The sequence below is a fragment of the Lytechinus variegatus genome, chromosome 4, assembly GCF_018143015.1.
Source record: "Lytechinus variegatus isolate NC3 chromosome 4, Lvar_3.0, whole genome shotgun sequence".
NCBI lineage: Eukaryota > Metazoa > Echinodermata > Echinoidea > Temnopleuroida > Toxopneustidae > Lytechinus > Lytechinus variegatus.
This window is the reverse complement of record NC_054743.1, coordinates 43753126-43767768: the sequence shown is the minus strand read 5'-3', so window position 1 is coordinate 43767768 and position 14643 is coordinate 43753126. Positions and strand designations below refer to the sequence as shown.

Sequence of the window (14643 nt, the reverse complement as noted above, 5' to 3'; positions counted from 1 at the left end):
GTCTTAGGATTGTGGAATTCATTTTGATTTTTTTTTTAAACTGAATTGTCTACAGACCATTTGTTTCAAGGAGATAGAAGGTAAATTGATAAGTTACGTATGGAATACATGATGGTGGTGATGATAATGATGATGACGATGGTCCTGATCATCATGCCTACTGATGATGATGGTGGTAATGATGACGATGATGATAATGGAGATGGTTATGATGACGATGCTGATGATGATGATGATGATGATAGTGGTGGTGGTGGTGGTTGTGATGATGATGACAACGACGGCGATGATGATGATGATTGTATTGGTACTGATAGTGATGATGATCATGATCATGATGGTAATTATGATCATAATGATGACCATAATGATGACTACGATGCCAATGATGTTGATCTTGATGACAGTAGTCATGACTGTGATGATAGTGGTGGTAATGTTGCAATGATACCTACTAATTATACTTTTTCCTGATTTCACCAATTCCTCCACATATCATCAGAGACATTCTGGCTGCTGCGAAGACGGGAAGCGGAAAGACGTTGGCCTTCCTCATCCCTGCGGTAGAACTAATGTACAAACTCAAGTTCATGCCAAGAAATGGTGAGTTAGTTATATAATTGGGTTTCTTTTCCTATTTAAATTTCTTATTTCAGTTAAAGCATGTAAAATCCTCATTTTGATTTTCCTTTCAAATGGTAATAGTTGATCAAAACAGCTAGATGCAACCATTTTTGTAACGCATGGGAATTTTTATATCTATGTATGTTTTGTTAGTTTGAGAAATGCATAAAAAATATTTTGAACTGTTCCAAAGTATAGTATAAGAATTATCTGAGGCAGGATTTGTTATCAGGGTTCCCACAGTCATGGAAAATCCTGGGTTCCCATAGTTGTAAAAAATCCTGGAAAAATTGTGGTCATGGAAAGTCAGGGAAAAGTCGAGAGAATTTGGAAAATTTTGTGAAAAGTCATGGAATTGCATTTACCTCTTGGCTATGACAGCTTTCCTGTTTGCCGTGTCTCGCAACTCTCCTACTCTGTGATCATACTCTGCTATTATTATTGGTGTTCATGATTTCCAACTTTCCCAGTTATGTGACATCCCAAATTCTACATAACTCCTGGGACGTCATGGGGTGTCTTGGAAAGCAGCAATTTAGTCATGGAATTCTGTTTTCAAATTTCGGTGGAAACCCTGGTTATGCATATCCTTTTATAAAAAGTAGCTTAATCATTACTCCTACTGCCAGCTAATCTTTAACCAGTGCTTGAACTACACCAAATTTAAACACACAAAAAAAATTTCAGTGATATTTGGGGAAATATTTTTATGTTGACAATGCTAACACAGATGCCTTTATGGATACTGTTCTCAAAGACATCTCCTTTCTGTTGAGTATTGACCATCATACACATTTCCTCCCTTACCCTTGCGGTGATCTGATACAGGTACTGGAGTACTGATCATCTCACCAACCCGCGAGCTCTCTATGCAGACCTATGGTGTCCTCAAAGAGCTGTTGGAGCACCACTACCACACGTTTGGACTGATCATGGGTGGGACTGACCGTACCACGGAGGCCAAGAAATTGGCCAAAGGAATCAACATCATGGTGGCCACACCGGGCAGACTGCTTGACCATATGCAGGTAAGGCTCAAGTATTTGGACAACCATTTGAACCAAAGTGGGATATTTCCAATATATTTCAAATACATGTATATGGTGCCTACTATATCAGATATATTGTCTTTTCCACCAATTGTTGGCTTTCATATCAAATTTATCAATATAAAGTATTTACCTATATTGTATGTATACTTTGTTTCTTACATTGTAAACAAATTTTTAGCACTTTATCTGTTTCTTTCATAGCATTGATAGATCATAATTCCTGCAAACATGTTTTTGAGGGTGAACCCCTTTCTTTACATTTGCTAAATAAATATAGAGATTTCATACTAGCATTTTCTGATGTCAATATTATACCTTTTTTCTGTTTACAAGATTGACATCCATAATCATCATGTATACTTTCACACTGTCTACTTTCAGAACACACCACAGTTCATGTACAAGAATCTCCAGTGCCTGATCATTGACGAAGCTGATAGGATCCTAGAGGTTGGCTTTGAAGAAGAAATGAAACAGATCATCAGACTGCTCCCCAGTAAGTCCTCTCTCCTACATGCTTTAGTTATAGATATACAGAGATGCCAGTCATTTGGTTTTTGTCTGACTTTAGGCCTTGACATCTTCATATGTGTTAAAGGAGGAAACTGATGGCGCCAATGGCACATTTTGAGCTTTCTCAGACTTCATACTGTACAGCATATATTGTTGTCTGTTTGTTTTTGCATGCCAACTTCTTTACAGGTTAAGTGAATGAAATTGAAGGGCATCCCTAGGGCAGGGAGACATTGTTTGCAAAGGGATATTTGTGTCTTTGAACTATTTCTCTATTTCTGGGAATAACTTTTTGTTGCATGTTTAAATAATGATATAATGCTTGTGTGTTAACGCAAAAGATACCAACAGTTATTTTTGTTGCCAATGCCATTATCACTCTCCTTTTTTTTGGGGGGGGGGTACTTAGAATGGCTGCATTTGACATTTTATTCTAAATATTGTACTCCTCCAGAGAGAAGACAAACAGCGCTCTTCTCAGCCACCCAGACCCGCAAGACCGAGGATCTAGCGAGGATATCACTCAAAAAGGAGCCAGTGTATGTAGGAGTGGATGATCACAAGGAATCAGCTACAGTCGATGGCTTAGAACAGGTAGGGGAAGGTCAAAGGTCAGAGATGAAAGTGTTAGGCATTGCTGTTGCGTCAGGCCCTTGTATGTCGGTGATATTTGTTTTGACTGACCAGGGACCTATTGCATAAAAGTTACCATGCTATGGTAACTTGCATGGAATCCTTGATATTGATTGGCTGTTGATCAGCATTACCATGGTCATTCAACTTAGTTCAAGTTCAACTTTATTTAATTCCAAATTTTAAAATCATTTTACAACACATATGGATAAATATGCAATTCAAAATGAAATAAAGCAATTCAATTATATGAAAATACATCTTGGTATAGATAGTGTATTGAAATTAGGTATAGCTGTAAAAAAATCATAGAGGTCTTGTAAGACAGCTACCTTAATACTATAAAATTTGAAAGCGGAGAACATATGCCATGAATATTCATTAAATGAAAATAAATTGCGTCTTGCACCAAGACAAACCGCAGATCATGGTAGTTACAATTGGATGGCAAAGTCATCATAATAGTGCATTTTATGCAACGGGCCCTGTCTCACAAATAACTGTGATAGATTTTAATCAAATTCGCATTGCAATCGATCAAAAATTAATATCTCTTTACTACATAAATTTTGAGTAATTGCAATTTGAGTTTGATCTGAATCTAGTGCAAGACAGCCATGTAAGCTACATGTATCAAGTAATATCCAGTGTGGGCACATCGTGGTCTAGTGGTTCTGACTCTCGTCTTTCAAACAGGGTCGTTAGTTCGAATCCTTGCCATGGCTTGTTTTTCCTTCAATAAGAAATTTATCCACACTGTGCTGTACTCGACCCAGGTGAGGTGATTGAGTACCCGGCAGGATTAATTCCTTGCATGTACTGAGCTTTGGTGATGGTAGCTCTAGCTAAAGCCGGGGTAATAAAAGCAAGTGCTTTGTAACCTCGGGCAAAAAGCACTGTATGAATCCAGCTAATGTTATTATTATCCAAAATTGTTTGGGTGCAATACCCAGCTTTGAATATGCACAATCTTGAATTCACAGCTATTCAGTTTAATCGAGGACGATAGTTTGCTTCATGTACAATTTGATGGCCAGTAAAAACAAGGTTTCACTACAGAAAGAAGGCCACTAAGACAGGTTTAACTATATAATTGATGTACGGTTCTTTGTATGTTGATACCGACTACTAGGGCTACGTGGTATGTCCGTCAGAGAAGCGCTTCCTCCTGCTCTTCACATTCCTGAAGAAGAATCGAAACAAGAAGGTGATGGTGTTCTTCTCTTCCTGTATGTCTGTCAAATACCACAGTGAGCTACTCAACTACATTGATCTACCGGTCAACTCTATACATGTAAGTCTTGCTGTGACCAGGCCCCTGTCTTACAATGAGTTGCGATTGATCTGATTAACCACAACTATGGAAAGCCAGCAATGTCAACATCTAAAACGCATGTTTATTCAAATTATTTTCTAGATGATGTATATTCGTGCATTCATTGTTTCCTTGACAATTCAGTGTGCTTATCTTTGTTCACAAAGTAAATTGTGCACATTTCCTATCACAAAGTAAATTGTGCACATTTTGACATTGATGGATTTCCATGAAGTCGAGATTGATCGGATCAATTGTAACTCTTTGCTCTTTGTAAGGCGGCCCCTACAGTGTAGATTGCACTGGCTCCCTCCTGATCTTTTTTATGTTCTATCCATAAGCTACAGGCTGGTGACTGTTACGATGAGAGGAAAAAAAAGCAAGAGTGGGTTTGAAGAAGACCAGAGATTGAAGATGATAGGTTTATTAGAAGTAAGGCTATCTTTGGTATGTGTTGACATACATGTAAGTGTAATTCCATTGAAGATTCAGCATTTTTGTACCTCCAACCCTTGCCCATTTTCCTCCATTCTTCTTATACTTCATATACTGCTCAAGCCATTATGATTTCAGGACATTGCAACTTTTCATTTGAACAAGAAAACAGATTTCGTAAAGATCCCACATATAGGGGGTCTGATCCCCACATGTTATGGAATTTCCTATTTGATATAATCATCATCATTTCTTTGTAGTGCTGTGCGATATTTTGAGAAGCACAAAATTATGCAGTATTGAAAAAATATTGAATCTTCGATAATGATTATATAATTATGTTGAGGTATAGTGATAACACAAAATGACCTAAATATTGTGGACTATGAAAAGTTAAACACTATTTATTGCCCACAAATGCTTCTCTGTATTGCTTTAAACCAACTCAGAACATCATAAGTCGGTACCCAAATGCCCACTTCTCTTGGACACCCACTGATGAAAGCCTTGCTTCCATTACCCCCTTCCCTGCCATCATGTAATGCAGCTCAGAATGAATGTATAAAGAATTTTCAGACTCGGCAATATTTTGCTGGCAATAATCACACCTTTTATATATATAAAATGTAAACTCAAGATGTAGGCCTACTTATGTGAATTTACACTTTATCTGTTCATATAGTTAAAAATGCATAATTTATATATTTTTGTAATACCATATGTTGGTACAATGAACTTATTTTAAAATCAGAACAACTTACGTTCAACCAAGGGATAGCATATCCCCTCCTTCCCCTTCTCATCACTCTAAGTATGAATTTTGTTATGAATCGAAATGACGCGTTCGATATGTAAATAATTATTATCTCTTGTTTTATGTTTGTTTATGTATACCTATACTGAATTCAATTTATGTTGCCCTGTATTACGTTCGTTTAGAACTGATAACCTGGGCCCATAATTGTAATTAATTCCCTTTTTTTATGAATAAAAGGTGATTTATATTAAAAAAAAACATTTGACACCGACCAGCTGTATTTCTTTGTTGATTGACCCAGGGTAAACAGAAGCAGAGTAAACGCACCCAGACCTTCTTTAGGTTCTGTAATGCCCAGACAGGAATCCTCCTGTGCACGGACGTCGCCGCCAGAGGTCTGGACATCCCGGCCGTTGATTGGATCGTTCAGTATGACCCCTCAGATGACCCAAAGGTCAGTGTTGTGACGTCTTTTGTTGAAGTGCAATCAGGGGCCGGTGACACATAGTTTAAAGGGGAAGCAAACTGACCAAGACTATGTGTTGTCTCTCATTGACTTGTGTTATAAAAAGCTAGTCATAGAATATGTACTGTAGATAACTATAAACAACTAATACAGTGGATAGATTAGCCCACGTTTAGTGTATAGAAACTAAAATGTGTTTGAGAGGAAAGGTATCTGTTATGCTATTCTATAACGTTTTATAACATAAATATTGCTATATGAATGCATAGAGTTGTGAATTAGTGTGTCATCATTCAAGTGGGTCTGTATTACAAGACTACACTGCTCAAAATGTTGCATGATTGGTAATGTATCTGGCCAGATACAAGTAGTAGAGGACTTCAAGAAGGGATGTTAAGGCTGCTTGTTCTTATGGCCTTTAATAGTAACTGATTGTAAAGTGATAAGGCCTGAAAATTCAAAGCTTTGTGTTAGATGGGCCAAACTGTAAAATGAATGTAGTAAAATCAGCCTCCTCCATTTCCAACCTGATATGTAATAATCTTGAATATAATTTTTGTACAGGGATACTTGAAATATGTTTTGTTATTTGTATGTCAAAATGTACAAAAAGTGTCATTGTTGAAAATGGAAATAACAAAATTAAATGAAATCAAGTCGATAATCTGATAGCCTGCCCTTGATCTGGTACAGTATGTAAGCTGATTTGTCATAGAAATGAGTTGTTATTTGGACATTGTAACAGATATGTAATGATGTGCTGTTACAGTTGACAAAGACACTAATGCTATTTTGATAAAAAGGTTAAAAAGAAATTATTACTTTTTTTGTAAATGTACTTTCTTGACTTATTTTTCTGCAGGAGTACATCCACAGAGTTGGACGTACAGCTCGAGGGTTAAAGGGCAAAGGTCATGCCCTCCTTATCCTTAGGCCAGAGGAGCTCGGTTTTGTACGTTACTTGAAGCATGCCAAGGTACCCCTGAATGAGTTTGAGTTCAGTTGGAGCAAGGTCTCTGATATTCAATCTCAGGTGAGATATTTTCAGCTTTTTTAGTTTTGTATATAGACTGATACACTAAAAATAATGGGTAAATTTTTACCAGCACGCGAGGGTAATTATGTGTCCAACCAATTTTGGGCAGTATTGCACGCAATCGGGGCAGCATATTGTCCCGTAAGGTTAAAAAATATAGGCAGCAATTACTTTAGAATGGGCAAAATTTTCATCACAATGGATACATAAAAATGCCTAATGTTGGTTGGACACATAATTACCCTCATGAAGCACTTTAACCTCATATTTTTAGAGTGTATATGATATAAAAAATACCCAATCAATAATCGCAAATCATTGTGATTAATTGTACAGGGGCCCGTTGCAGAAAGAGTTGCAATCAAACGCAACTCTAAAAATCATGCGCAACCTGATTTTCAACCAATCAACAGGACGCACTTTGGACTTGCAATTGATTTTTTGACTTGCGTTTAAACGCAACTCTTTCTGCAACAGACCCCAGTTGATTTGTTTGATCGACTGCACATGCGATGAGTCGTCAATCGTAAATATCAGCCCTGGCTTCAGTTGCCAGAAAATGTGAAATTCTGCTCCCTGTTGTATATTCCACCAAACTCATACAGCAAATAGTAAAAGTTTCATTGCAGTTTTACACGGTCTTTACCATTGATCTGCCCCCTCCTGCCAAAGCCATGCACTGCTGAAGATCTAGGTCTATTTTCATATTAAAGACTTGATTAACAAATGCTCAGTAGTTTCTGATAACAAGTTCACAGTTCACTATCGGATAGTCAGATCAAATGATTTCAGGAGCTTATAATAGCGAGTTGTAAATTTGTGATTATCACAAGTCTTAATAAGAGTGTTGGCTCAGTTGGTAGATCATCCGTCTCACAACCTGGAGGTCAAGAGTTCAAACCCCCGGCCGCATGAGACCAAAAGATGTTAAAAAATAGGAGTTGCTGTTACCCTGTTTGGGGTTCAACAATATAATGGATAGAGCTACATCAATCTGGCGTTGTTCAGTGGTTGCTGGGCTCACTATTAATGGAGTAAGCAAATTTTCTGAGGATTTCCATTTCTGATTACCCTACTTTGAACATTAAAATATGGATTTTTATTTAAAAATTTCATAAAATTGGCCCCTGGAGTCTTTCAGCACCAAAGAAAGATATACTCTTCATTGGACAGGACTTGCTTGGTGACCCAAGAAGATATAGATCTAATTTCTTTGTATTTAAATTCCCTGTGGCAATAACTTATCCCACCTCATTCCTTTCAGCTGGAAAAGTTGATAGAGAAGAACTACTTCCTTCACCGGTCAGCCCAGGAAGCATACAAGGGATACGTCCGAGCATACGACGCCCACAGTCTCAAGAAGATCTATGATGTCAATACCTTGGATCTACAGAAGGTTGCCAGATCCTTTGGTTTCAAGGTTCCACCCAGTGTTGACCTCAGTATCCTTTTCTTTGACGGCACTCCATCGATTCTATTTGCAAAAGTAAGAGGTTGGAATTTAACTGAGTGAAGTTTTGATATGTCGCATTTGATATTTGGTGTTCATACTAACTGCACTCCATCAATAGTTGGTTTGTTACAACTTGATGGATCAGAAAACAAATAGGCCCTCAAATGGTTACAGATCAAGTGTTCTCAGGAGAAACATCCCTATTAAACAAATTTTAATATTAAGAATAAATCTTGCAGATATTATAAATGAATAATTGTGAAAAATTGTCACAATTTGTCTATATTTCCATGGCAAATTATCAACAATTTCTATGAAGTATGTAAACACAACAAATACCAGCAAGCTCACAAGCCCTAGATACATGTGTCTGATTGGCTCAAAATCAAATTGTGATTATTTTTGGAATGGTGTTTGATTTCAGTTCTTATTGCAACAGATTATAGCTCATGGACAAATGGCTGATAAGGTTAAAAATCCCCTTTTTGTTTGCCTGCCGTGAACAAAGTTTGGCAGAGAACTTGTAATCACTTTTCCTCTTGGTCTGTTAGTCCGTTCATCCAGTGGTCTTTAACAAAAATGTTATTGTTCAACTTGCTCACATTTCTGCATCAGTTTTATTATTATTTGTTTGGCGTCACCTGTGCCTGGGAGGCGAAAAGCGAACTGAATCACTATTGCCCGCAGGTCTCTCTTCCCGATATAACTGATTGGGGGGTTGCAGGTGGACCACTACACCGGGGTTTCCCCCTACTCTTATACGAATAGTGCAGTGGGTTCTTAACCTGCAAAGGTGGTGAATCTCCTCTACACGGGGCCTCCATTTAACGTCCTATCCGAGGGATGGAGTGTTTTCCATTTTAACATAGCCTGCATCTATGAAACATAGGAGAGACGTTTACACACAACGCACTGGCTTCAGTCATCCGCCCAGGGTGGAATCGAACCCATGATCTTTGGTTCGACGGGCAGACGCGTTACCGACTGAGCCAACACCGCTCTTGACCGCTTTTGATCCCACTTGGTACAAATGATACTTTGGTAATACCACCTGTGTGTTCATGAGGATGATAACAAAGGTCATCTGGGGGTCAAAAGATCATTTTGCAAATCGATCGCGGAATCAGGCAAGAGTCTTGGGTCTCGAACAACCTTATTTAAAATCATGAATGAAGCCAGGGGTCGGTGACACATAACTAAGCAATTGATCATACTGTTGATTTGCACATTTGATTGCACGGCAGTCCCATGATCATGCACTTAGCTTTGTGTGACCGGGCCCATATAGATTTGGTGTGGCAAGATTTTGTTTCATTTCCTTGTGCTGTTCTGGGAATCCAGGCACCTTGAATGTAACTACTATGTAGTTGTCCTGGGAAAATATATGTGTGTTCATGGAAATTACATTTAGCCTATAGATTATTTATAGCTGACAGAAAGCGAAACAAAGGTGCATAAAACTCTCAGTCAATGACTATTTCTTTGTATCTTTATATAATGCTTTTAAAGGCTCTTCTTTTTAATATTCTCTTTAGTTTCAGTTCTGTTTACGGTAATTGTGTATGGGTTTTATAAAGAAGGTGAATCTGTAGGAAATCGTGTGGGTAAAGGGATTTAACTTTGATACAGACAACTACACAGTAGATACATGTAGATTTTTAATATTTCTATCTTATGACATATTTCTTTTTTATGTGATCTGATAGCCTTTTTTTCTCTTTTTTCTTTTTTTTTTGCTTGTAAAATTTTCTCTGGAACAAAATGATGGCCGGCAATTTTTTAGTGAAAACTTAGGCTTCTTTTTTTGCTTGTCAAATTTTTGACGTAAATCACCAAAATGCCCCCCTTTTTGAAAAATCCTGGATCTGCCCATTGGTCCATAGGTACTTTTATAATAATGCAGCATAATTACCTCAAATATCACATTAAAGCCGAGTACACGTTCTGCATTTCCGTGATTAAAGTAATTTCAGATCCACATATACGGTACTTAACCTTGGTCAAGTGTAGTGGATTAGGGTTGATGAATGGAGAGGGATTAGTACTCTTGACCATCTAATAAAAATGAGGTAGTCAGAACCACTACACCATTACACTTCCATACTCTTATGTATATATTTGTGATATGAGATTGAGAACTGTGATAAAAGCTTTGTAGAATAGATATTTGTTAATACCAGTGAATATGTTGCAACAACAGAAATGTCATCAACTAAGAAAAATGTAACCCATAAGAAATGAATATGTGCTTAAAAATCTTACTTTAATTAGGCAATGTTTTATGGGGGAGTGAGCTGTGTGTGGTCTCTCATTGACTGCGTGTTATAAATATATAGTCGTAAAATATACGTTTTCAGATATCTACTAATACTATAGAGAATAAATTGACCTATAATTGTATTTGCATAGAGAAACTAAAATGTTTTGAGAGAAAACGTATCTGTTCTGCTACTTGGTGACATAATTATTGCAGTATAAATGTATTGAGTAGTTAATTAGCATGTTATCATTCAAGTGGGTCTTTATTACTAGACTACATTAGCATTGTGGGTCAGGAAACTGGCCAGGTATGAGTAGTTGAGGATTCAAGATGGCACTATTTGTTCCTATCTGCTTTAACTAATTGAAAGATTGAGCTATGTAGACTTAATTGAATTTCAAGTCAAAGGGAGTTGTTTTTTATCCTTAACCATCTTTCTCCCTCAGTGGTTTATGGCAGTAAGAAGCAGCAGCGTGAAGCCAGGAAGAAGTTCAGCTATGTAGAACTCAACCAGAAGATGGCCCACAAGACTAAGATCTACAAACACATACCAGGGAAGAACAAGGACAGGAGACAGTTCTCAAGATAACAGCTGGAAGATATCAGACCAAAATCTTCTATTGTATCACAGGTCTGAGTCTGAGATAAGGATTGTGAACAGTTCTTAGAATCCAGATGAGGCAAGAATAAGATCTTAACATATACTAGGAAAGAAGGAGAGGAGACAGTTTTCAAGATTACAGCAGGAAGATATCAGATCAAGATCTGATCAAGACCACTGGTCTTGAGTCTCAGATGAGGATTGTGACACAGTTATTAGATTCCAGATGAGACAAGTTCTACAAACACATACCATGAAAGGACATAAGACAGAAGACAGTTTTGAAGATTACAGGTAGAAGATACTAGACCAAGAACTAAATTTACATCTAGGCCTAAAGGTGAAGGTTATAGACAGTTTTAAAGTTCCTAAGACAGGACCAAGATCTATAAACATGTACAAGGAAAGAACAAAGACGAGACCATTCTCAAGGTAACATCTAGAAGATATTAGACCAAGATCTACTGTATCATCCTAGACCCAAGATGATTATAGACAATAAAAAATTACAGACAAGACAAAGTCAGAATTTCTGAATGCTTTCTTTCAAACAGCGAAGAAAGCAGGCATCCTCTCAAGATGTAAGTTACGACTTCAAGTGTGACTGGTTACATTGGCTTGCACTTAATGGCCCCAGCTTTTTCTGTCTGAATATGAGAGTGAACTGTTTCATAATTTTCATCAATTATTAATCCTGATTAACGTTATCTTATTACTCCACATAAAATGGCTTTGAATTGATGTGTGAACTCAATTGATGTACAGAAATTAAGTGGAAGTTCGCTTTGAGAAATACTTTTTATTTTCTTTTTAAAAAAAATGCTTGTCTCCATTCCTCCAGTTCACTGTCTCTCTTTCTCATATTTACATGTTGTTATTTATTTGTGTTGATTTTCTCCTCTTTTTTTTGGGGGGGGGGGCAGCAGGGGGCATTGATGAATTAAAAGTTAAAGTAATTCCACCCCAGAAAAAATATTTGAAAAACAATAAAGCAAAATCAACCAAGCACAACATTGGAATTTTATCAGAATCAGTTGTGAAATAAGAAAGTTGTAACATTTAAATATTTCGCTGATTTTTCACGAAGCAGTTATATGCACAACTCAGTGATATGCAAATGAGAGTTGATGATGTCCCTAATTCACTATTTCTTTTGTTTTGTATTGTGTCACAATTTATTTACTTTAAACAGATTTGACAAAAACGACCCTCTTGATTGAACCACAAAAGGTACAATTCAATGTTCAAGGAGAAATAAAAGTTGTTTTACATTACCATCAGGAAAATATTGAACAATTGCATATTTCACAAATTAAGACAACATAAATTATTGAGTGGGTGATGTCATACTTTCCCTTATTTTCATATCTACCAAGATGCGTACCGGTATATTATTGTTTTGTGAAATTAAGCAACGTTTCTGAATATCCTGACTTTCTTTAATATTATACATCTGATTTTGATGATATTTTCAGTATTTAGCTTGTTTGATTTTCTCTATTTATTAATAAAATTCTACTTTTTGTTGTGGTGAAATTGCCCCCTTGATATTCAGTAATTATAATACTTTTGTGAAAATTAGTTATCGAACAAAAAATTGATAAAATATGCTTTTGAAATATAAATGATACACATATTGGCAAATCCATTAATTATGCATGTCTGATCCATTATGTATGTGGACCCTTCCTGAAACCAATTTTCTCTGTTTTCTTCTTCATCTGAGAAGTTGAAATGATCTCATGGCCTGAGCAGTTCATAAAGTAAATGTAAGAATGGAGAAAAATTGGGGTCGGGCCAAACCAGAAAATTATGATTTTATGGCATTTCTCAAATAATATTTTCTTAGTTCTGTGAAAAATGCTCTACTCATGCACAATTATGTGATATATAATTCAATAAATTCACACGTTATTAAAAAAGTCATTTGAATTTATCTTGTATTTACTTTGTAGTATTTACAATTCGCATGCAATATATTTCTGAATAAAATATTGTTCCTTTTTTTTCCTATCTTTTCATAGATTTTTGGGGTTGGTTAGAAAAGTTTTGATTTGCATGGTGATGTCACAGACAAGCAGCTCCTCTGTTAGGTGTGTTATATACCTTCACCAAAATGGAATTTTTCTCAACAAAATTGAAAGTGATTTTAATTGTGCAGGGGATATATCATCAGACACATACCCCCTTCTGTAGAAAAATATTTTATGCTGTTCCATGAAAAAAAGATGGAATTTATGGATGTGTATTAGGCCTGCATGACATATTGTGGAGCTGCTGGCATATGACATCACAAATCCAAAATTAGATCTCTAATATTTTTTTTGATCTGCCATGGATTTTTCTGAAACCTTCAATGCTTGTTATTATTTTAATTTGTATGCATTTGTACTAAAGGACAAGTCCACCCCTACAAAAACTTGATTTGAATAAAAAAGGAAAAATTCAACAAGCATAACACTGAAAATTTAATCAAAATAGGATGTAAAATAAGAAAGTAATGGCATTTTAAAGTTTCACTTATTTTCAACAAAATAGTTATATGAATGAGCCAGTTACATCCAAATGATGGAGTTGATGACATCACTCACTATTTCTTTTGTATTTTATTATATAAAATATTGTATTCTATAAAATATGAAATATTTTTTATTTCTCGTCATTGTCATGTGAAATGAAGTTTCATTCTCCCTGAACATGTGGAATTCCATTATTTTAACATTTTGTGCTTAAGGCAATGAGGTCCTTATCATGAAATTCGTAAAAATTGAAATATTGTATAATTCAAACAGTAAAAAAACAAAAGAAATAGTGAGTGGGTGACGTCATCGACTCTCTCAATTGGATGTAACTGGCTCGTTTATATAACTATTTTGTTGAAAATAAGTGAATCTTTGAAATGTCATAACTTTCTTATTTTACATCCGATTTTGATGAAATTTTCAGCACTGTGCTTTTCTGATTTGTCTCTATTGATTTAAATCAACATTTTTCTGAGGTGGACTTGACCTTTAAGCACTATATAAAAAAGATTGCATATTATTATTATTTTCCTTCTATTTTTACAATAATTTTTTTTGTCGGGGTATACTTGCCCTATTAGACCAACGAGTGGTGGGAGTAAAAATTCCCTTAAATCTGACAGGCGTGGATTCCTGGCCCTTACGCACCTTTATATCTTGTTCATTGCTGCACAATTGTAATGAAAATCAGTATTCTAAGGGCGTGGGGGGTGCACCCTCACACGGAGGCAGAGGAGTTCTGACACTGGCAAGCAAAACAAAATTTGTACCCCTTCTGCTTTTCAACAGCTGATTTTCCAAACTTAATTTGGTTCCACCTCCCATACCACTTTAGTTCCACCCCCATACCACTTTAGTTCCACCTCCCCAAGATGTTCACCCCCATACCACTTTAGTTCCACCTCCCCATGCTCAAACCAGGCTAATGAGGCTATGCCCTATTCCCAAACCCCATTGTTAAATTGCAAAAAATAAT

General features: G+C 36.3%; 1 protein-coding gene across 1 annotated transcript in view; it reads left to right on the top strand.

The window, feature by feature from the left end:
- Window positions 1-12522, top strand: part of LOC121414134 (ATP-dependent RNA helicase DDX18-like) — a 32007-nt gene extending 19485 nt beyond the window's left edge. The window contains exons 7-15 of the mRNA XM_041607203.1: window positions 503-603; window positions 1453-1652; window positions 2058-2172; window positions 2644-2783; window positions 3955-4116; window positions 5631-5783; window positions 6658-6828; window positions 8096-8273; window positions 10991-12522. Coding sequence (XP_041463137.1) covers window positions 503-603; window positions 1453-1652; window positions 2058-2172; window positions 2644-2783; window positions 3955-4116; window positions 5631-5783; window positions 6658-6828; window positions 8096-8273; window positions 10991-11133 — 1363 coding nt within the window. The 3' untranslated portion in view covers window positions 11134-12522. The remainder of the gene's footprint in view (window positions 1-502; window positions 604-1452; window positions 1653-2057; window positions 2173-2643; window positions 2784-3954; window positions 4117-5630; window positions 5784-6657; window positions 6829-8095; window positions 8274-10990) is intronic.
- The last annotated feature ends 2121 nt before the right edge of the window (window positions 12523-14643 follow it).